This window comes from Mus caroli, unplaced genomic scaffold, assembly GCF_978045245.1.
Source record: "Mus caroli unplaced genomic scaffold, Mus_caroli_1 scaffold_15, whole genome shotgun sequence".
NCBI lineage: Eukaryota > Metazoa > Chordata > Mammalia > Rodentia > Muridae > Mus > Mus caroli.
This window is the reverse complement of record NW_028227270.1, coordinates 58,730,071-58,754,258: the sequence shown is the minus strand read 5'-3', so window position 1 is coordinate 58,754,258 and position 24,188 is coordinate 58,730,071. Positions and strand designations below refer to the sequence as shown.

Sequence of the window (24,188 nt, the reverse complement as noted above, 5' to 3'; positions counted from 1 at the left end):
TCACCTCGATGTCTCTGACTCAGTCTCAAGAAAGCTCATAAAAGATTGAAGTACTGAAGAGGGAGGGGTCACAGCCCAGCACCATACAGAGGAGTAGCATGTGGTGCTATCATATTGCACAGAGAAGACAATAATTGAAACTGAATGAAGTCATGTCAGCTAAAAATGTCAAATGCAGGAATTTTCATGTAATCTTTTAGGCTACAGTTGCTAGTATAAACAGACAAAAACATCTATGAAATAGCATCCATCACAGAGGAGCCACCCATTCTTCCTCCTATAATATCGGAACCGCATTAAGGTCTATCATCAGGAACAATTTTGTGTTTGAACACAAAAATGTTACTGGACAAAAATAGAAAAGATAACTTTGTAGTTAACTTTTATTTTTAAGAACAGCATTTGGTACAGTGAAAAAATAAAATAAAGTCATTACAAGATTCAATTATATAAGTCACTTCAGAACATCATCAATGGTGATGACTTACTAAACCAAACATACAACAGATTTCACCTTTTTCCCTGTTGTTTGGTGACACAAATGTTTTTATACAGCAGAGGCTGGCCATTTTGAATAGGATGAAAATCTTCCGTATGTGTTGCCTTAATATCTTTCCTTCCTTCATACACATAGGCAGCTCACAATGCAGGGTACATAGCATAAGAAGCAATTCCACAGTAGTTGTTCTGACCTCTGGGAAGCTTCATGTAGCCTTTTTCTCCCCATCTTTCACCATGGCTGAAAGAAATCAGATTTTCCAGTTATAAGAAAAGAAACAGTACAATGGATTGTTACAACAAATCCCCATTTGAGAACTGAACTACAGGCCACCTTAACAGAAAGCATCAGAAAATCCAGATGGCCAACTACCAGAGTACCAAGAATTATCTCATAAAAGACAGTAAAAGTCACAGCATGGAAAATTGGGATGTCCTTCAACCAACAGGTTGTTCAGAAATAACAATTAATTGAGAAACAGAAAATCAGTGGCACAACTATGATATTGGGTCTCATGGAAATAAGTGATAAAATCTAAACTCCTTGGCTATATGTTATATGTTAGTTGATACAGCCAAAGACAGAGATCAGCCAGATCATGTAAATGTAACTTCTGGAGTATGATTCCTAGTTCCACTTAATGCTAGGATAAGGCTTCTAAAGCTAGAGCTTCAGATTAGGGCCCCCTTGGACTTCTTCAACCGAAAAAAAAAAATCCTGCCCAGCACCCATGTAAATGAATTCACAATCCTCTGTAATTGGATCTCTGGGGAAAATGGTATCTTCTGGTATGAAAAAGCATCTGTCCCACAAAGAATTCATTCATACAAACACATAACTTACAAATAATTGACAATAATGTTTTGTAAAGATAAGATGTTTTCCCAGTCAAACTCTAATCACAGAAATGAGGACATAACAGGAATGAACTGCATAAGCTTAACACCAAAATAGAAAATTCTAGGATCAGAGAAATTTGAGCCTTGTACATGAGATGGGAAAGCACTGAGAAAGACAACTGATATCAATATCACACCCCCCCACTCACAAACACATAAATTTGAACAACAAAAAAGAACATGTTCCTTTTTCAATTTAATGCAACAATACTTTCTGTGGCTAGTATCTAAAAATCCAACTGCCAATAGAAAATCCATTCAGATCTTAAAATCAAGTAACTTTCACAGCGTATACCTGTTCTTTACCAGCCAGTATTTCCTGTTCTCTGACTCATGGCCTTCATAACCATAGCCAACCAATAGTAAGCCATGGTCAAGAGTATCCTGTCTGCACTTTGGCTCATGATATATACCTGAAAAATAAAATCAAGGGAATGAAAGATTCCAGAAAGCTGACCATGGGGACAACAGGAAGTGAAGCATTTTCTAATTGGACTAAAATGACAAAACATACTTCCTTATACCCATATAAGATGATATTTTGACATCTTACAATTTTACTAAGATAAAGTCATTCCAGGAAATCATAATTGAGCATAAATTACTTAATTCAAGGTACTCTTTAGAGTTCAGTTCTAGAAAGGCAACTCTATACCTTAAGATACACCAAGCAGAGAAAAGTAGAGTAAAAAAAAAAAAAAGCTAAGAAATAATGATAAATAATGAATTACTCATGTGGATTGCAATGTCATGTCTCAAAGTTCAGAGCTGAGATGGAAGGAAGGACCATCCAGAGACTGCCCCACCTGGGAATTCATCTCATATACAACCAGCAAACCCAGACACTATTGTATATGCCAGAAAGAGTTTGCTGACAGGACCCTGATATAGCTATCTCTCATGAGGCTATGCCAATGTCTGGCAAATACAGAAGTGGATGCTCATAGTCATCTATTGTATGGAACACAGGGCCCCTAAAGAAGGAGCTAGAGAAAGTACCCAAGGAGCTAAAGGGGTCAGCAACCCTATAGGAGGATCAACAATATGAACTAACCAATACCACTCCCCTCCCTGAACTGTGTCTCTATTCGCATATGTAGCATATGGTCCTAGTCAGCTATCAATGGGAGGAGAGGCCCTTCGTCTTACGAAGATCATATGCCCCAGTACAGGGGAATGCCAGGGCCAGGAAGCAGGAGTGGGTGGGTTGGAGAGCAGAGCAGGGGGAGGGCATGGGGGACTTTCAGGGTAGCATATGAAATGTAATTGAAGAAAATATCTAATAGAAAATGAAAAAATGTCATGTCTCATAGAAGCAACATACTTGATTAGTGCATGGATAAGCAAAACAGCTAGTACACATCAAATCATACACAAAATTGGACATCAACACAGCAAAGTGGTACTAGCATTCTTCATTAATATCTAGAAGAAAACATGTTTACCTCCTCGATATGAATGAAAGGATGCATGTGAACCATCAATTGCAACAGCAATGGGTCCATGGGTTACTAGAGCTTGCAGTAGAGCTTCTTCATTCCTTGGAACAACATAAAAGCGGGTGACCTTAACAACAGAACGTTCAGGACGGTACCTGCAGTGTTTTGCCTATAAAAGATAAAGTTACAAGACTTGGTGACTTCAATCTACCCTCTAGAGAGCATAATTCAAAACCATAACACTACACTTTGCAATGGAACACCCCCATATCTGTGCTTTTACACTGATTCCTAGGCAGTGAAATATGATGGAGATATTTGGAGCTGAAAATCAGCTCTCATGTCTTCAATGACATCTCTTATCCATAAGAGAATTTTATGGTGCAGAACTGTATTATATGTGGAATGGTTTGCACATTCTTCATGTGCACAAAAACAGTAAACACAGAATCAAACAACTATACAGTGGTGGGTACTGTAATGGCAGCCCTGATGGGGCACAGAGAAATTCTACATTCAGTGTGAGCTCTGAATACAGTGTATTTTTCTGATATTTTCCCCTTGCCCAACCTGAACTATGACAAGATAAGACATTCACTTACCTTTGCTTCATATGGATAGGTTGCCTCAGCTTCTAGACCTCCATTGTTCTTCACATATTGGAAGGCATTATAAGGTCTGCCTCCATCACAGCCCTTGGTGCCATAAGATACTGAGCAGTCCATTAAATTCTGTACACTCAGTGGGATCAGTTTGCCAGTTTTCTTGAACAGCTGACCTTCTATGCACGCAGTAACAGAAAAAGCCCAACATGCACCACATGATCCCTGAGCAGGGAAAAACAGAATGCCATATACAAAAAGCAGTTCCATACTTTATCAAAAAAAGGTAAACTATCAGCATTTGATGGGTGCCTAGGTAAGAGGGGTCAGTCTCCATAGGGTGGTGTCTAATGCAACAGTGAGTAGCCCAACAAGCACACACATATAAAGCTGTGATCTACTGTACTGCAGGTGTGATAAATGTCATTTATGGAATAAATTAAGGCTGGAGAGAAATACAATGGACCCATAGGTGGAGATTCAAAAGTAAGTAAGGCCCGGAAATGATATTGTACATATATGGGCTTATAATTGCTAAGGAATGTATTAGGGCTTCCTCATTATTTGGGACAACCAAGAAACATTTGTTACTAGTAACAGAATGCTGAGTACCTGTGGCTTTCAGGTTATAGAAAAGTATTAAGTGAACTGCATGTCATACCACAGTCAAATAACACAGGCATACCAAAAGAATATTGTATCCTAGTAATTTGGTAATACAGGGATGTGATGCTGTTATACCTGGTTTCGCACTGGAGTCACATAGCCTTCCTTTCTCCAATCCAAAGTTGGGGGGATTTTGGGGTTGCGTTTCTGGATGTGTTTCCCATTTCTTAGAGGAGGAGATGAGCTTTCTGTCATCATTTTCATTTCTTCATCAGTCTTCACAGAAAAGAACATCGAGACTCCATTTAAACAATAAAACAGCAAAGGCAGAAATGTGAATCCATTTAAGTCACACTCACCATATCACCAAATTCATTCATTTCTATGGTGAAGTTGTTCATCCACAGGCCATTCTCCACAATGTGCTGTTTGATCCATTTCACATTTCCTTCCCACACTGCTCTCCTCTGTTTTTCTTCCTCCTGGAAATAAATGTAATTGATGACATTTACTTCTGATTATGCTTCTGTCCTAGCTGACCATGTAGACTAACTGTTACAGATATGCAAAGGCCATAGAGAGGGATCTCAGGGGTACAAACAAACCACTCTCAACACTCTGATGAACAGGCATGTGGCCACCGTGTGTTCATCCTATGTTACATTACTACCACAGGTAGATGTGGCATCTAAGGCTACTATTATATCCATGAAAACTCAATATGAGTGAAAATCTCTCAAAGGGCACTCTTTGTGTATCTATGTGACCTACTGGGCTGTATGTTCTGTCATTGCTCCTCTTCCACTCCTCCCACTCGGCATCCAAATTGTAATCAGGTGCTGGAGCAGCCAAGGCCACTCCCAAACACAGGATGGACAGGAAGACAATAGGAGTCATGTTCCAAGTACCTAGAGAATAAAGAAAACCAATCAGAGACTATACCAACCCTTATATCCATGCTGGAGAAAAATATTCTAACTACTCTGCCAGATATTTACTCAAAGATTTTGGAAATAGCTAAATATTAATTGGAACTAAAAATGTTCTGGATGGCCTTTAGTTTTAACTTAAAATTGTACAGCATGTGGGCAAAGTTCTGACATGTAAAATGGCATGCACCGCAAATTTGCATGATCAGAGAGATTACCATGGACATCAAATTTAAGAACCTACATATCTAGGGACTTACAACATTTATCTGAGAATATGTAGTGATACAAAATTCTTATGTAGCAATGTAGCATGTGATTGTAAGTCAAAAGTTTCTTCTGGACTTAGGGCTTAGATTGTATCACATTCAATTTTAGTAGAGAGATGGAGATAAGTTTATTTGAAACATTCCCTTTTCAAAGAAAATATTCTAGACTTCCCTCCTTAGAAAATAAAGAGAAGACAAATGTTACTAGGACTCTCGTCTACCTTGGGACATTGCTATACTTTCATTACTTCAGTGAGAAAAATCTCACATGGGAAGGATACTGGAAGCCAATGCCACCAGGGATGATGAAGTAATACATAAAGACATTTTATCACTTCATGGTCAGGTCAAGCCAGGTTTCATAAGCCATGCCTCTTCTACTTTTTGGCCAGAGACATGCCACCTACTATTTCCTCTGCATATGACAATCTTGAAAATGAGCTTTTATCTAGTGGCAATATTCAAAAATTAAATATCTAGGCTCAGGGTGAGATGAACATGCACCTACTATGCATGTACTAGCTGTCATTCTCTCTGACCATTACCAGATATGCAATGAATTGGAACCCATACAAACCTGGATCCAGGTGTGGCTTGGATTCCTCTCTGACTTCCCTCACCTCCCCCACTTCCACACAATGGGGCTGCTGAAGTTTAGAAGATATTCTGATTTATGAGGGCCTGCCTGATTTTCCAAGGAGTCTCTCAAGGCTTCCTTCCAGGAAAAGTAGAGTCAGGGCCCCACCTCTGATGATTGCTTCTATCTTGGTGCACTCCACAGTCTCTTCAGAGGTTGCTGAGTTGTCAGGATCTGGACCAGCAACACCTCACTATGAGTTTAAATACCAAGTCAGCCCACCTCATCAACCTTTTCCTTCTACCAATTGGCTATAAGGGTCACTGGATCAGGCCTCCAGGCTTCTACTGAAATCTGATCTTCCCTGTCCTGGAGGGGTGGATGTGGGCTTCCTTTAGTGTAATATAGAGAATTGAACTTATGGACCTTCACAGAGAACAGTACAGAAACACCTTTAGGCTATGCAGTCATTTTATCTCAATAGTACCTCAAAATGAGAGTTAGAACATTTCCTTAAAAAGCTTTGATGGTCTCTGCCTAGCACTTACTTTATAATGAGAGGTTGGTTACCACCATGAAGTAGGCTGAGTCAGCATATTCTACACTTGTATTTCATGTTTAATATATAGGTATATTGGGATTATATGAGAACACAGACCATAACATGCATTCTTTCTGGTGTCACAGAGGAACACAATTAGTGTTCCTAAAAAGCCTAAAGTTGCAGGGTAACTATATAGAAAGTGTTCTTCAAGGCTAAATACAAGGAAGGAAATGAAGGCCCTAGTCCATGTGGTCTCATGAAACTATCTGATGTTTCTCTAATTAAGGTTAAGTTGAGTAGCCATTACTAACCACCATCAGACCTGTCAAGGTTTTGATTCAATGACACATATATTATCTAAAATTTCCAATATTACCATTTTAAGTAAAAATTACAATGGCTTTTGCGACATCATCATTGGTATGCGAACATCACTAAGTATATCTTAGGAAAGATTTCACCTGCTTTCAGAAAACTGTGCACACAATGATCTTGTAATCCCTGTCTTCAAGCTCAGCATTAGTCACATTATTTTCTCTGTTTAGGGATTTGCTTTCTAACATAGGTGACGTATTTTTCCTTATGGTAGCCATGATAGAGGTAATTTCCACTGTACCATTATTGAAAAGGCAAGTATTAGGAAATAAGTTAGTCCTCAGTATGGACAAATTACCCTTCTCTACTCAAGTTACATAATTGTATTACATGGACACACCACATTCTGTTTTTGTGTTCAATGTGGCATTTTGTTGCTTCTTTTAATCAAGGAAATCATGTGTGTTACCTGTCTACTCTACTCACTATACCCAACTTGTACAAAATCTAAACTTGACCAATAAAATTTTAAATATAGGATAAATGGTGAAGAATAATTATGCCATAAAGTGTAATGCAATATTAAGACTGTAAGTCTTTGAAGTGGGTAATTATCACTTTTTACTTAATAATACCTGGCGTGCCACATTCAGAGTTCTGAGTCTCTGCCCATGATATCAAGCACATCCTTGTACTATCCCATTTCCGTGAAGTATCCTGATAAGTCAGGTCACTACAAGTCATTTTTGTTATCTGATCTCCCAAGGTTCTCTTCCTCCACAATGAACAAGATAAGGTCTACTCATCCTTACCTGTCTGTAGTAATCATCTTTAACATTTATCCGGACAGATAGCCTTTCAACTTTGATTCTGTTTTGCTGCAATACTTCTCCATTTTTAGATCCCCAGCTTCCATTTTGACTTTGAACTCTGTTATATAAATGGACAAATGTTGAGTCGGCCAACTGTCCCCATTTTATTAGCTTTATATATAATAGTCCTTAAGAAAGTGTTCCTAGTTATAACCCAGTGAGTGTCACAGGATAAGTTCTTCTTAGGCAGCAGCTAATCATTGTATGAATTATTGTCCATTTTGAACAGGCACCTTCATCAAAACATGATTGCCTTCTTATACAGCCTTAGGGATCTCTCAGAAGCCCTCAAGTATCAAATGTGATCAATAAATCTGATTGTAGGTCACCTGAACTTTTTAGCTGCTCTGTCATGACCTTGATGTTATTTCCCCACACTCTAAAGGTAGCTAGGACCACTATTCATCTGCATCCTTCACGACTGTGAACACTTACATGTATAAATTTTCTCATATAAGGCAACTCATTAACTTATCATATGAGGTCAGGATCAGTGGCAATTTCATCCCTGAGATATAGGAAAACATAAGTTTGTTTTTTCTTCATATATCTCTCACATAATACACCCTGACCAAAGCACCTTCTCTCTTGATCCCACCCACTCACCTTATTCCCACCTCCTATATTCTCTGGGTCCACTGCTCCTCCCTTTCCATTCATAGAAGAGTAGGACTCCCAGAGATATCATCTGAATACAGGGTAAGATGCAATAAGACTAGAAACAAATTCTCATGTAAATGTGGTACAAGGCAAACCAAGAGGAGGAAAAAGGTCTCAGGAGTAGACAATATAGACAGAGTCATACCTACCCCAACTGTTAGGGGTACCACAAAAGCCTAAAGTGAATTAAAGTGCATGTATGCAGAGGGCCTAGTGCAGACTCATACAGGCTCTGTGATTGCTGCTTCAGTCTCTGTGAGCCCCTATGAGTCCTGGCTAATTAATTCTGTGGTCCTTGCTCTCTTGGTATCCTTGAACCCTCTGGCTCCTGCAATCCTTCATCTCCTCTTTGCTGGGGCATCAACACTTCAGCCTAATGCTTTGACATATATCCAAAATATGCTCCATCATATCACAAGGACACTTGCTAAAGTATGTTCATAGCAGCTTTATCCATAATAGCTAGAAACTATGAACAGTGTTGATATTTCTCAATAGAGGAATGGATAAAGAAAATGGTTTGTTTACATAGTGGATTATTACTCAGCTGTTTATTTAGACAAAAACAACATCATGAAATGTGCATGAATATGTATGGAACTAAAAGAAAAATCATTCTAAACAAGGCAATCCAGATAGAGAAAGACAAATAAGGTACATACTCACTTATAAATGGTTATTAGTTGTTAAGTAAAATATATTCACACTACAATTCATAGAGTCAGAGAGGGAAAGTGTCAAGGACAGCTCCACAGGGAGCACATGCATCTTCCTGGGAAGGAGGAATAGAATACATTATACCAGTGGACAGGAGATGAATAGGGACAGGAAGAATCAGGTGGAGAAGGAAGAAATGGAGGGTGAAAGAACAGAAAAAGATGACTGGAATGGTGGGGGGAGGCATTTGGAGAACAATATGAAAACTTCAGTGCAGTGGAAACTTCCTAGAACCTATAAGAGTATCCCTAGACCCTGATATAGTTGTCTCTTGTGAGGCTATGCTGGTGCCTGGCAAACACAGAAGTGGATGCTCACAGTCAGCTATTGGATGGAACACTGGGCCCCCAATGGAGGAGCTAGAGAAAGTACTCAAGGAGGGGTCTGCAACCCTATAGGTGGATCAACAATATGAACTAACCAGTACCCCCGGAGCTCGTGTCTCTAGCTGCATATGTAGCAGAAGATGGCCTAGTCGGCCATCATTGGGAAGTGAGGCCCCTTGGTCTTGCAAACTTTATATGCCTCAGTACAGGGGAATGCCAGGGCCAAGAAGTAGAAGTAGATGGGTAGGGGATTGGGGGGGGAGGGTATGGGGGACTTTTGGGATAGCACTTGAAATGTAAATGAAGAAAATACCTAATAAAACAAACAAACAAACAAACAAAGAGTATCCCTGGTAAGAATTTCTATTATAGAAAAATACAGAGCCTGAATCAGCCATCTTACGTAACCAGGCAAGTCTTCCAATGATAGGACTAAGACATAAACTTAGCCTCAAACCCTTTATACACAACTGTCCTGCCTGTTACACAGGACAAATAGTTTGGACCAGAAAAGAAATTCCTCCTGTCACTTAATAGTCAAAACGCCAAATGCACTAAACAAAGAAAGAATATTAAAAGCAATTAGGGAAAAAGATCAAGTAACATATAAAGGCAGACCTATCAGAATTATACCAGACTTCTCACCAGAGACTACGAAAGCTAGAGGATCCTGGGCAGGTGTCATACTGAACCTAAAAGAGCAAAAATGCCAGCCCTGGCAACCATGATCAGCAAAACACTCAATTACCATAGATGGAAAAAACAAGATATTCTATGACAAAACCAAAGTTAGACAATATCTTCCCAAAAATCCAATCCTACTAAGATCTTATGTCTTTTTATAGGTGAGTTGAGTCCATTAATATTGAGAGATATTAAAGAGAGATGACTGTTGGTTCCTGATATGTTTCTTTTTGTAGGTGGCTTTATGGGCTTGTGGCACTCTGCTTTTGACTTTGTTGTGAGATGCTTAATATCTTCTCCTTTCTTTAGTACAGGTACCTTCTTTGTGTTCGAGTTTTCCTTCCAGGTTCCTCTTGTAGGGCTGGGTTGGTAAATAGATACTGTTTGAATTTTTTTCCTAGAATATTTTGATTTCTCCATCTATGTTGATTGAGAGTTTTGTTGGGTACAGTAGCCTGGGTTGGCGTTTGTGTTCTCTTAGAGTCTGCATGATCTCTGACCAGACTCTCCTGTCTTTCATAGTCTCTGTTGAGAAGTCTGATGCAGTTCTGATCAGTCTATCTTTGTATGTTACTCAGCCTTTTTCTCTTGCAATTTTTAATATTTTTTCATTGTTCTGTACATTTAGTATTTTCATAATTATGTGACAAGAAGATTTTCTTTTATGGTCCCATTTATTTAGTGTCCTATAGGCTTCTTGTACATTCATGTCCATCTCTTTCCTTAGGTTGGAAAAATTTTCTTCTATGATTTTGCTGGAGACATTTTCAGGTCCTTTGAGCTGGGAATCTTCATTCTCCTCTATTCAGATTATTCTTAGATTTGGTCTTTTTATTGTGTCCTGAATTTCTTGGATGCTTTGGGCTAGAAGTTTTTTTTTTATATTTTGAATTTTCTGTGAGAATTGTGTCAATCCCTTCTACACTATCTTCTATACCTGAGATTCTCTCTTCTATCTCTTGTATCCTGTTGGTATTACTTACATCTGTAATTCCTGATCTCTTTCCCGGGTTTTCCATTTCCTGGTTTGCCTGCATTTGTGTTTTCTTTAGTGTTTCTACTTCAACATTAAGGTCTTAGATTGCTTTATTCAATTCCCTCCCTGTTTACTGGTGTTTTCCTATATTTCTTTCAGTGAGTTATTGATATCCTCCTTAAAGGACTCTATTATCTTCATGAGATAGGATTTTAGGACAGATTCCTGATTTTCAGGTGTGTTGGTGTATTTAAGGCTAAAAATGTGAGAAATTGTTAAATATGCTTCAGTTTTTCTGTGCTGTGATTACTGTGGCAGTTTGGAAGGAAAATTTGCTTCACCAGATGACTCTTAGGAGCAGCCTGAGTCTTTAATTATACACAATCAAGCATTCAACTTCACCAGACCCTTAGATCATTCTTGGGAACTGAGGGCTGACACCCAATCTTCCTCCATAAATATTCTACACAATAGTCTTTACTGAAAGATAGCATTTGATGTTGGGTAGTAGCTATCTTAGAACACAGAAAACATGTTACCTACATTGAAAGAAGGATGGTTTTCAGATGATATTTCTGTAGTCACCTTGACTTATTTTTATGACTATGATGATAAGCTTTTTTTTCTTTTTTGACAACTTGACACAATGTTGGGTGACCTGAGAAAAAGGTACCTCAAGCCAGAAATTGTCTCCTTTAGACACTTCTGTGTACATTTTCTTGGTTAATGATTCATAATTGAAGACTAACTTCACTGTAAACAGTGTCACCATGGGAATTTGGTTCTGTGTTGTATTATAAATTGTGATAAGGAAGCTATGGATAGGGCACCAGCAAGAGTGTCCCACTGTAGCCTCTGCTACATTTCCTGACGTCATGATAATTCCTTGAGTTCAAGCACTGGCTTCTACTGATGATAGAATATAACCTACAAGCTGAATAAAACCCTTCCTCCCAAAGTTGCTCTTGGTCATGGTGTTAACCACAGCAATAGCAGAGAGTCAGGCCAAGGCCTAAATAACCACTATGCCTCAGCAATATGCAGATGCAATAATCAACAGCAGCACTCCATTTTATGTACTGAGAAGCTTCCATTCAAATAAAGTGTTGGGAAGTAAAGACACTATTTTTCCCCCACCGGAATATTCTCTTTATTTGGGGAAAATGCTTAATTTGGATTCTGAGAATTATAATTTTTAAAAAATCATACTAAATGGAACAGAGCAAAAATTGTATCCCATAGAGCATATTTTCTAATAAAAGGTATCAAATATTCTCTTAAAAATAAAACTCTCTTCCTCAAAGTCATCTCAGATATGTGCTTCAGTATACGTCATCTTTTAGATATGCACTTTAGTATAAATATGTATTGTTTTTATATATTTAATCTGCTACATCAAGACTTTCACCTTTTGTTGGCATTATTGATACTTTAGTTAGTCTTCATTCATTAAAATCAGAACGATTTATTACTTGAGATCTAGGAAAATTTGTTAGATTTTGGTTAAACTACTTTCCTTAGTGCAAAAAAAAAAATGCTACAGTGTCTTTCCACATGAGACATAAAAGAATTGACACAGGGTATAAATATCATCTTCCAACAATATTTGCTCTAAATAGTTGCCTGTACAATCAAATACTTTCCAGTGAAAGTTTATATCATGCTTCCTGGATCCAATGCTCTACCAAATATTATTATATACTTTTTGGATAAGTATAAAAGCATATATAGTAAAGTAAAAGTTTATGCCATAATTTATAAGAGATTATGTCCTGGAAATGCAATTAAAAACATTTAATTAAATAATTGCCTTAGCCTTCTCCTAAACATTCATTAAATTTTCCGTATTCAGAAATCCTCATATTGTATAATGAGAAATTTAACTTTTCAGAAATTTTAGATACAAGAACTTCATAATAATTTTTGATTTGTGAATTTATATGTATTTATATTATTAACTGTATTCCAAATGAAGTGGAATTAATTTAGGGAGAGGTACCTGTTTTATGTACAGGAAGTGTGTGAATCTTCTGTTGTCCTAAAAGTCTTTCAAGAATTTTAATTTGAGAGAACCTGAACAGTGGAGCATATATGTAGTACATGTTTGTCTCCAGTGGAGTAACACTGAGATAGAGACTATGCTTCTTTTCCAGAGTTCTTGGGGAGAAAGGAATCTATAATGGCATTAATGATAGGCTAGTATGTCACTCATTGTGTTGAAAGAGAAAATGGCCAAAGCTTACTCATATCCTTCATTATGATGCATGAAGGGTGACTGTTGATACTCAGAAGGTTCCATAAACCTTTTCTCAGATGAGAGAAAAGGAGACTGTAAAGCTTTTCAAATTCTACAGAATCATCAGGCCTCAGCAAGACAGCATCAAGCTTTAGACAACTTTCTCCATGAATAATATGTTCACATTATTGCATTGGATACAGGACCTTTCAAATTCTACTACTATAGAGGAAGTTCAGTGTCTAGAACAGTAAGAAGCTACTGAAATGATCCCTGGAATTATATTCTTTTCTCTAACTATTTCCTTGAGAGTTTCATGGAAGTTATTAGCTCACAGTCACACCACACTACCTTTCCTTCCTAGATATTAACATTCTTAGCTACACACCTTTCTGTGACATACTTTAAAACATCAAGACTAATTGTTGCTCTCCAAGTATATGTAGATGTGTGGCTTTTACTGATGTGGCTGGATTACCAGAGTCTATAGTCTTAAAGATCAATGGTTCTGCCTCTCTTAAAAGCTAAAACTTTCTGGAAGCTCCATGCCTGAAAATGGGATTTCATACCTGGTGGTCTCATTCATGCTGAAACTTGTTTTGTTTGTCTTAGACATGTCTACTATCTGCTTTTACATTAACTATGAATTCGTCTGTATAGCTGTCCTGCTGTCTCTAGAAGATTCTGTTTCCTTGTAGTCATCAACTGCCTCTGGGTCTCACACCATATCCTTCTGGTGATATCTAAATCATGGAGGAAGAGTAGTTGTATAACTCTTTCATTTCCTGATGAGCAATTTGCAGTCTCTTTGTCTTCTTGACTAAGTGTCTTTGTCTATCTGCTATCTACTTCAAGTAGTAGGTAGGTTCCACTCAAAATCTCCATGTAAAATAAGTTGTTTAAATGCTGTCTGTAGAAATAGGATCTTAACATCAGTCTATGGAAAGCAAACAGTAGCTTTGGAATCAACCTGTGTTGCCTGGGAGTTATTATGGCGAGGCCCTTTGACCACCAAGTCTATTATATGTAACCCATTTCCAGGATCAAAGTTTTATAGAAGATGGTCCACTCATGCCATATTAAATCTTCTGATTTTTGCATTTTCTTATGTCTTCTTCAGTTTCTTTTTTCAGTAGCAGAGTATTTTTATTATACTTAGACAATTATAAATGTGTCATTTGCTATGGAACCCTCTGAGTTTTCTATATTTATACCCCAAAGAATCTTGTCTGCAATCTGCCAGTTCTTCAAACCTTTAACATCCAAGTGGCCTTTCACTAACAACACAATGTAAAATAGCCCCAGAGAGTTCAGTGCTTTCATCAACAAATAATTTCCATATCTATCTATCTATATCTATATCTATATCTATATCGATATCGATATCGATATCGATATCGATATCGATATATATATATATATATATATATATATATAGAGAGAGAGAGAGAGAGAGAGAGAGAGATGAAAAAGAGATAGTAAGCCTTTCTCATCATTGCTATAGAGAAGCCATATGTTTGCTCCTGTGTTTCAGTTCTCAAGATCATTGGAAATCAATGGGGAGCACTGGTCAGTTCATTTTTCAAAGTGTCACTGAGGAACTTGAACTCACAGATGTCGATCTGTTTCTTGTTAAATGTTCACTTTCTAAAGGCTGTGTTATCTGTAATAGTCTTTCACTTACCATCAAACACCAAATACAATATCCTCCTGATGACTTGAAAACCAACAACAGTAATTAATGATGACCTTGGAAATGAGATGCTGACATATGTCCTCACAGCACAGATCAACATGTGCTTAACAGGACTGAGTAACAACAGTTGAGGCTTGGGTGTTCCACAAAATGAGTTTTCCCTCAGCAGGAGGCTTTGTGCTTACTAATCCTGGGCTTCATCTCCAGTAAATCCCCATGGCTTCCCTGATTACAAATGTGTAAAAACTAGTGATTCTGTAGACTAAAGCTCCATATGATAAAGAATGGTACTTCTCTTAATTCAGGCACAAGAAAGCTTACCAATGACCCATTGTAACTGGCAATCAAAAAGGAAATAAGGAAATCCAGGTTACATAATAAAAACAAATAAAATACTTAATAAAGGCTTAACAATTCACTGATGATAGTTCTGATATAAGTTCTAACCAGGAAATTGGAAGAGGTCAAAACGAGAAAGATTAAGTTGTAGCCTAAAACCATATAGTGTCTAGATGTGGGATCAGTAACCAAACTAAGGAGGTATTAAAGAAGATAACTTCCACATTTCAATATGCACCTTGACATACCAATGAACTAGCTATCCCTTCCAAAGATTAATTACTCTCCTTCTATAATTTTTTCTTACATGCTGTCAAAAAATTAGCAAATAAGGGTAGATACATGATCTGTGTCTCTAAGACCTTTTAAGCACTATTGAGGACCTAGAGTAAAGCATATATAAGAAGTTGATGAGGGACTTGCAACTTCCAGTAGATTATTTCTGAGGATAGAATTAGTTTTACACAACACTGTGATCCTATATACTCGGATATGATTCTATTAGAATATTTACACCTTAAAGACATTCACAATAGATGAATGGGATTACAAAGCAGGAACTAGTAAAATGGACTAGCTCTTGTCCTGTTCACTGCAAAAAGATATGCATAGTGAAGCTGCTCACATACCATCTATCTGGCTACACACAGGGCTAAATTAATACTCTGGACACAATTCTCCCTCTAATGTATAATTGTATCTGCACTGTGTTTTTGTACACAAAATACCAGTACACATATTCTTCTACCTCAAACAAGTGCAGCCAATAACCATCTTAGAACACATGAGCTATGGGTGTGGGTAGGCAGGAAGTATACAGGATCTTCCATCATTTTGAGTCCCATTGACTAATGAATTTGGTTCCTAAGATAAGGCACTCTCTGAGCTCTAAGTGATAGACACAAATCAACAGGAAAATAGTCATCAACAGGAAGAAGCACTGGGGCAACGGATACACCTGCCCTGCTGACTCAGAGCCATCCAAATCCTCTTGCACATAGTTCAGACTCTGTGGAGCCTCACTACTCACATTCAGAACTACAGTCTACTGCAGTTAAATGAACTCACCTGAAAAATCAAACAATGTAAAATTAATCTTGGCGAGTCTTGCCCTGGATATAAGAATTATTCAGGGATTAGTCACAAGGAAAATCTTCCACATTCTAAAACCATGACCATGGTTCATGGGTACCTCACTTCATAGGCTAGTCTGAAGCCCTGGTTACCAAGAACCATTATGCATGCAAATGTATGCACTCTTTTTGGGGTCCAGTAGATGCTCAGGTATGAAACTGGCCTTCCATTATAGAATAAAATGGTCAATCTCATGAACTCATTGCTGTCTTGACTCCAAACTTTTCTTTTGGCATCACAAACAAAGATCAGGATAATTGTCACAAAGGATAACATCACTCTGACCCTTGAACTCCCACCTGGTCAATACAATACAGAAGTGTAATAGAGGAAATTATATTTTAAATTTCACAGAAGATAATAAATTCTTAATTTGATTTTGCTTTAGATTTGGGCAGGTGAGTTATATTGTCTTGGATCTGTTGACAATTTTTTTCTCAGTTGGTTATTCCATGTGTTCAGGTGCATTAGCTCTCTGCACGTGAGAGGCGTAAACTTCCTCTTAAGGTTTGTATTTCCTATAATTTCTTCTAAAGACTTAAAAAGATGATTTATAATTGAGTAATAACCTTAATGGGTCTCTGGGAGAATATAGTTTTATTGCATGTGTTTTCTCTTTCCTCTCAGCCTAAACTTATAATAATACCTAATTTAACTTCATTGCAGATATGTAACTTTGATTCTCATCTCTTGGATTGCTCATAATTTTTGAAAATAAAATCATAAATAAATGAATAGAATAAAATATTTATTAAAAAATGTATCTACAGACTAAAAGGAAGAAATGCTTGCTCCATCACACCACAAATAAGTCTAGCAGGCTGGGATCACCATGTTGTTAGTGGCTGGAGTATGATGTCAACCGAGACTATGGTTGCATGGAGTTCCCCATCTGAAAGACATATTATTCTTTGTTGAAAAGAATTCCTATAGACTATCTTGTTATTATATGGATGTATTCCCTTGCTAATAAAAAATCTATCACCTGAAGAAAAGGGTACAGTAGAAGTTGGACATCTGGGAGGGAAAAAGAATTCTGCAACTGGCCCAGGCTTGGGAGATTCACTTGGACAGATGTGAAGATACAGAAGCATGGTACCTTAGCACAGGTAACCAGCCACGTGGCAGAATGTAGATTAGAATAAGTAGTTAAGTTATAATATAGTAAAAGAAGAGTCTAGCTATACGGCCAGGGTATTTGTAAATATATTTTAAGTCTGGGTCTTATTTCTGGGAGCATGGGCTTGGGAAGAAGAACTGGCATGTCTTTTTCAAATTCCACTAGCCATTTCTAAGTCATACATGAGAGAGTTCTCATGCTCACACTGGGATAGCTATGCCTACTGGTGTCTGGGCTTTTTCAAAAATATAAATAAATTATATGCCCCACTGTCAATTTTTTAAATGGAAATTTCTACTAACCAATGCCCTTTCTTAAACATATTCCCATTACTGACTGTTGCTTCAGGCAGCAAGCTGAACGTTGGAAAAATGAATCATATATCAATATTGTTTAGTGACTTTATCCCTTTTATACTGTAAATTCATGTTGTAAATGTTAGTTAAAAATCCATGTTGTGCTTTTGAATGCTTGTGAATATGGTGCATGTACGAGATTTTGTGTAGAAGCTTTCCTCCTGACATTCTATCTATTGTCTGTTTTTACCCCTCTGCTGCCTCTACTATACTGTTCTTCCAAGAATGTACAGCTGAATGCACACTGAGGTTTAACACTAATAATACCTGAGTGAGTTGGTTGGTTTTATGTTAAGTCGACACAAGCTTGAGTTAACTGAAAGGAGGAGAACCTCAATTGAGAAAACACCCCTGTAAGATCTGTCGGTAGGGAATTTTCTTAATTGGCGATTGATATAGGAGGGTACAGCCCATTGTGTGTACTACCATACCTGGGCTAGTGGTCCTAAGTAGTTTGAGTATGCCATGATGAACAAGCCAGTCAGTGGCACCTATTCAAGCTCCAGACTCAAGGTCCCTGCCCTTTTTGAGTTCCTGGCCTGACTTCTTTTGCTGAAGAACAGCAATGTGGAAGTATAAACTGAATAAAACCTTCCCTCAACAACTTGCTTTTTGTGTGTTTGTTTGTTTGTTTGGTTGGTTGGTTGGTTGGTTAGTTGGTTGGTTGGTCAGTTGTTTGTTTGGTTGGTTGGTTGGTTGGTCAGTTGTTTGTTTGTTTGTTTGTTTGGTTGGTTGATTGGTTTGGTTTGTTTGATCATGTTTCTTTACATCAATAGAAACACTAAGAGAAATGCCTGACTTAATTTTGGTAATGGACTTTGATCACAGCAACTGAAACTAAGTGAATATAACCATCACAAAAGGCAAAACTTAAATTTTGTTTGACTGTCTTATTATATACTTAAAAGTGAGTGCACTAACAGTCATAAATAGATAACCAGAAAGCTTCACCTTTTATTCACTGTTCTATAGGGTTCATTGTTGGATAGAATGATAAAAGACCTAGAAAAGCGCTGATTTTTTTTTCCTTTTGAAAACAGAGGAAATGACCTGTCTCTAGTTCCTCACTAAAGAGAATTAAGTTCAATATTTCCTTACAGCTAGTACTGAATCTTCACTCAAAGAATAGATGAACTGAAAATATTCTATGACTTGGAGATCCCTAATCACCTACATAACAGTGAGCCACAATCAGCTGGAAATTTAGTTAACCCTATTCTTTTAAAGGTATTTAAAGGTATTTAAAGGTATTTTATGAGATTGTTTGTGAGACAGTGCACCATGACAGGAAACTCAGTAAGACTGAGTGTGTTCAGAGAACTTGGGCCCTAGGCACCCACCTGAGATGGTAGGTAGATCCCTGCACCCTACCAGTTTCCTGGCCTGAAACATGTGCCACACTCTCCACATAGGAAATGTGACCCATAGTCATATAGATCAAAACAGAATTCTTCATGCTAATAAGGTATCTAGATGGGCCCTGAGCATTTAGCCAATAAATGTCCCTTCTAAGATAGTCCACCTTGAAAAAGATATTTAATCTTGGGTCCACCCTGAGGAGGTGGTATGCACCCATTGTTCCACGATGAACAATTAATGAACAGTTTGAAACCAAAGACTGTCTTTCTCATCAAGAACCACCATGGGGAGCAAGGACAAAGCCTTCATCTACAGAGCTGTGCTAAGTCTCCTGCAGAATGGCCTTCCAAGCTTCCCAACAATAGCTGCTAAGGACAATTGTCAGTGAGCTCCCCATTCCCAACTCCCCATGACCCAGTAGCATCTGGATGTTAAAGAGTTTGGGAAGCCTAACCCCAATCTCATCTTCAGCCCATGGGCCCTCCTCTGTTCTGACTCCTCCATGCAGTTTCCAGCATGGTCTAGATGCCCAGGAGTCAGGGAAACCCTCAGCCTCTGTCATTTCCCTCATGAGCTGAGGACCCCCACCTTACACTGAATTTTATCAACTCCTGAACAGTATATTGGAGCTTCCCATGAGTGTAGAGTAGTTGCAGCCTATCATTCCAACTTTCATCTGCATGAGTGGAGTTCACATACCCCAGTAGCAAGGCAGAAGACATCACCACAACTGTTGGAGACCTAAGAGTCTACTATAAGGCCTTCTGGGGGGGAAATGATTAGAATACTTAAAACCTTATCCTTTATTGATGGACAAAGAAGCTTTTCCTAGATTTATATTTATTTATAAATCGTGGCCTCAAGGTGAGAACTACAACCCAAATATAAAAAATAAAGACTCACAAGCTTCTCAGAAAAAAATTTACAAACCAGAGGAAGGCATCAGATCCCATTACAGATGGTTGTGAGCTGTGGTTTCTGGGAATTGAACTCAGGACTTCTGGAAGAGCAGCCAAGTATTCTTAACCACTGAGCCATCTCTCCAGCATTATTGGTGGGATTGCAAGCTTGTACAACCACTCTGGAAGTCAGTCTGGTGGGTCCTTAGAAAACTGGACATAGTGTTACCAGAAGATCTAGCAATACCTCTCCTGGGCATATACCCAGAAGATGTTCCAACTGGTAATAAGAACACATGCTCCACTATGTTCATAGCAGCCCTATTTATAATAGCCAGAAGCTGGAAAGAACCCAGATGTCCCTCAACAGAGGAATGGATACAGAAAATGTGGTACATTTACACAATGGAGTAATACTCAGCTAGTAAAAACAATGACTTCATGAAATTCTTACGCAAATGGATGAATCTGGAGGATATCATCCTGAGTGAAGTAATCCAATCACAAAAGAAGTCACTTGATATGCACTCACTGATAAGTGGATATTAGCCCAGAAACTTAGAATACCCAAGATACAATTTACAAAACACAAGAAAATCAAGAAGAAGGAAGACCAGAGCATGGATACTTCATTACTCCCTAGAATAGGGAACAAAATATCCATGGAAGGAGTTACAGAGAAAACGTTTGGAGCTAAGATGAAAGGATGGACCATCCAGAGACTGCCCCACCGAGGGGTACATCCCATAATCAGCCACAAAATGCAAACACTATTGCATATGCCAGCAAGATTTTGCTGAAAGGACCCTGATATAGTTGTTTCTTGTGAGGCTATGCCAGTGCCTGGCAAATACAGAAGTGGATGCTCACAATCATCTATTGGATGGAACACAGGCCCCCCAATGGAGGAGCTAGAGAAAGTACCCAAGGAGCTGAAGGGGTCTGCAACCCTATAGGTCAAACAACAATATGAAATAACCAGTACTCCCAGAGCTCGTTTCTCTAGCTGCATATGTAGCAGAAGATAGCCTAGTTGGCCATCATTGGGAAGAGAGGCCCCTTAGTCTTGCAAAATTTATATGCCCCAGTACAGGGGAAAGCCAGGGCCACGAAGTGGTAGTGAGTGAATAGGGGAGCAGGGTGTGGGGAGGGTATAGGGGACTTTGGGGATAGCATTTGAAATGTAAATGAAGAAAATATCTAATAAAAATTAAAAAAAATAAATTTGCTATAGATTGTAACCTTGGAGAGGCATTAATTCCTTTGTCTGTTGGATCCCAAATGATTCCATCAAAATTCACAGTTTTAAAAAACATGGTTTCAGAATTTGTTGTTTGTCCTACTGGATTTAGTGTTGCTTCATGTTTTTGTTAACACTATCTCTTCATTTCTCTTTCTAGGATTTGGGGGACATACTCTAAATATTGTATTGACTTTTTTATTATCATGAGAGCAAAGTTGGGAGAATGTGTTGAGTCTTGGAAGAAACTTTGGGCACTTGGACATTATTGGAACTAATAAAGACTGCAGACCCTTAAATGGACTGATTTTATACTAACAGAGGAAATGCATCTTTAGATAATTGGAGACTATGCTCAATCAGATGTGTTGGTTTGTAATGTTAATATGGGAAAGTTATAATACCAAGCTTTTTTATCATTGTGATGGAGACTAGTAATATCCATCTTTGGATATGCTCTTGGGAGGTTTCTTGTGTGTGTGTGTGTGTGTGTGTGTGTGTGTGTGTGTGTGTGTGTGAAAGGTGCTTTTAAATAAATGAGGAGATTTGGAAAAAAAAAACAGAGTAAAAGTGAAGTTACTTGAAGACAAGGACTAATTAATTAGCAGAGGACTCCTCCAAACCCAGGTACCATCATGTTTTTGTGTGATTCTTGTTTCTGTGCATAATTTCTAGTGTGTTTGATGGAGGAAATCTTTGATGATCATTATTGGGATGTTTCTTCAATGGTTTAGCTTGGTGTGTAAGATCCTGATGTGTATGGGAGTATTTTAATGGGGCTTGAGATTCCAGAGTAAACAAACCCAAGCCAATGGTGGGGCAGAGAGTTATTCTCCAGACATGGAAATGGGGCAAAAGTGCTTAGCACTACACCTACTCACTTCATTGAACATTGAGTGGTTTGAGGTGGTGCCTACATGGAGCTTTTACCCATACTTTCTATTCTATTTCATTTGGGAAAGTACTTTGCATGCCACTGAAAGGGAAAACTGGACATCAACCCAGACGTAAAAATTTGGATCTAGAATCTGTCCTGCCTGCAAGATATGCTGGGGCAATAGTGGTGTAGAACTTATGGGTGTGGCCAACCAATGTCTGATTTAACTTCCAGTCCACTCTACAAAACCATATTCAACAATGCTTAGATAGCCAGGAACTGGAAACTGGTAGCCTAGAGACGTAGGGTAGACCCAAACATGACTAGCAAAAAATAAAAATCAATGAAGTGATTCCTAATGATATTCTGCTATACTCATAGATCAGTCCCTTTTCCAGTCAACATCAAAGGGACTTTGTGTGTGCAGAGATTCACAGCCATACTTTATGAGTACAGTATCTAAATTGGAGGCCTCCATTGTGCCCTTCCCCTCAGAAGATGGAGAAACCCACAGAAGATGGGCAGAAAAGATGTAGGAATTCCAGCAGATGGAGGATAACAGGAGAACATGGCCCACTTAGTTGTTTCAAATTAAGCAGAGATTCACAGAGACTGATGCAGCAGGCATGGGTTCTACATGGATATGCACCAGGTCCTCTGCATATGTTATAGCTGTTAGTTTGGTGTTTGTGTGGAACTCCTAACAGTGGGAGAAGGTATATCTCTGACTCTTTTGCTTGTTCTTAGGACTCTTTTCTCTTATTGGATGTATTGTCCAGCCTTGATATTAGGGCTTTTACCTTGTCTTATTCTATCTTGTTTTGTCCTGTTTTGTTGTTTTCTCTTGGAGGTCTACTCTTTTCTGAATGGAAACACCAACAGAATGAATTTGTAGGAGAAGAAGTGGGAGCAGATGGGAAGAGTAAAGGGATGGGAAAGTATGGTCTGGATGTGATTTACGAGAGAAGAATCTATTTTCAATTTTAAAAAATGGAGAGAGTGAACTGAACATCAACATTCTTTGTTTTCTACTTCTTACTGTGAATTGAATATGACCAAATTCACCCACGCATGCAACCATGATTTCCCCTCTCTTATGGTCTCTGCCTTAGATTATGAGGCAAAATAAAATCTTCTTTTCCTAAGTTTCTTTAGTAAAGTGTTATCTCATCAAAATGAGAAACATAAGTAAATTAAGTGTTTTGTGAAGGCAAGTTCAAGAAACCTAATATAACACCCTAAGAATAAAACAATTAGCTGAAGGAATCATAGGAAAGGTGTAGATCCCTGGTATTTCACAGACATGAAACACGGTCTTACATAGAAGAATGGTTTTGGTTTTAGTTTTGGTTTTGGTTTTGGTTTTGGTTGTTGTAGGTTTATGTTGTTTCTGTTGCTGTTGTTGTTTTTACACCATTTACAATATTTAACTTGGTGGTCCACTACACCTAAAAACTGAGCAGAGACTGAAAGACTGAACAAATCAGCCTCCATAGGTTGTCTTCATTGCATTCCTCTACTCAAGACTAAGGAATTTATGTAATGGAGAAAAAGGAAATATTACAAGAGCTGAGGTGGCTGATAGCTCCAAGGAAACTGAGTTTTCAGACACATCAGATATAAGGTACATATGTGCTCACACTGGCTGTCAGTTCGCAGAATCCTACAGAAGTTCAAGCAACACAAAATACCAACAAAGAAATGGGAAAATGGACAGAATGTCTCACCCCTGACAGGAAGCTATTTGCAACTGATAGTTGCTGGAAGAGGGAAAACATCAGCTTTCTTCAATGGAGTAAAGTAGATCCGTTTTGGGTTGCTCAACTACTCCTAATCATCACTCTCCTATTACTGAACACCTTTGATGAAAATCAATCACAATTGAATAACGTCTCAAAAGTGCCCAATTTATTAACTCAAACCAGATAATCCAGAGAGGAAAGGAAACATAGAATCCTAATCCTAAAGGCAGAGTTAGATTCTGGATTAATTCCCCATTGCTTCCAAAGAAGTGTGTT

General features: G+C 38.2%; 1 protein-coding gene across 1 annotated transcript; it reads right to left on the bottom strand.

Annotated features, from left to right (window-relative positions):
- Nucleotides 1-639: 639 nt before the first annotated feature.
- On the bottom strand, nt 640-4,942 carry LOC110308303 (cathepsin 7). Its single transcript, XM_021180754.3, has 7 exons — nt 4,817-4,942; nt 4,405-4,527; nt 4,181-4,321; nt 3,440-3,664; nt 2,844-3,006; nt 1,694-1,811; nt 640-739 (listed from the first exon to the last, which is right to left on the bottom strand). The coding sequence occupies exons 1-7, from the start codon at nt 4,940-4,942 to the stop codon at nt 640-642; spliced, it is 996 nt and encodes a 331-aa protein (XP_021036413.1).
- Nucleotides 4,943-24,188: the final 19,246 nt, after the last annotated feature.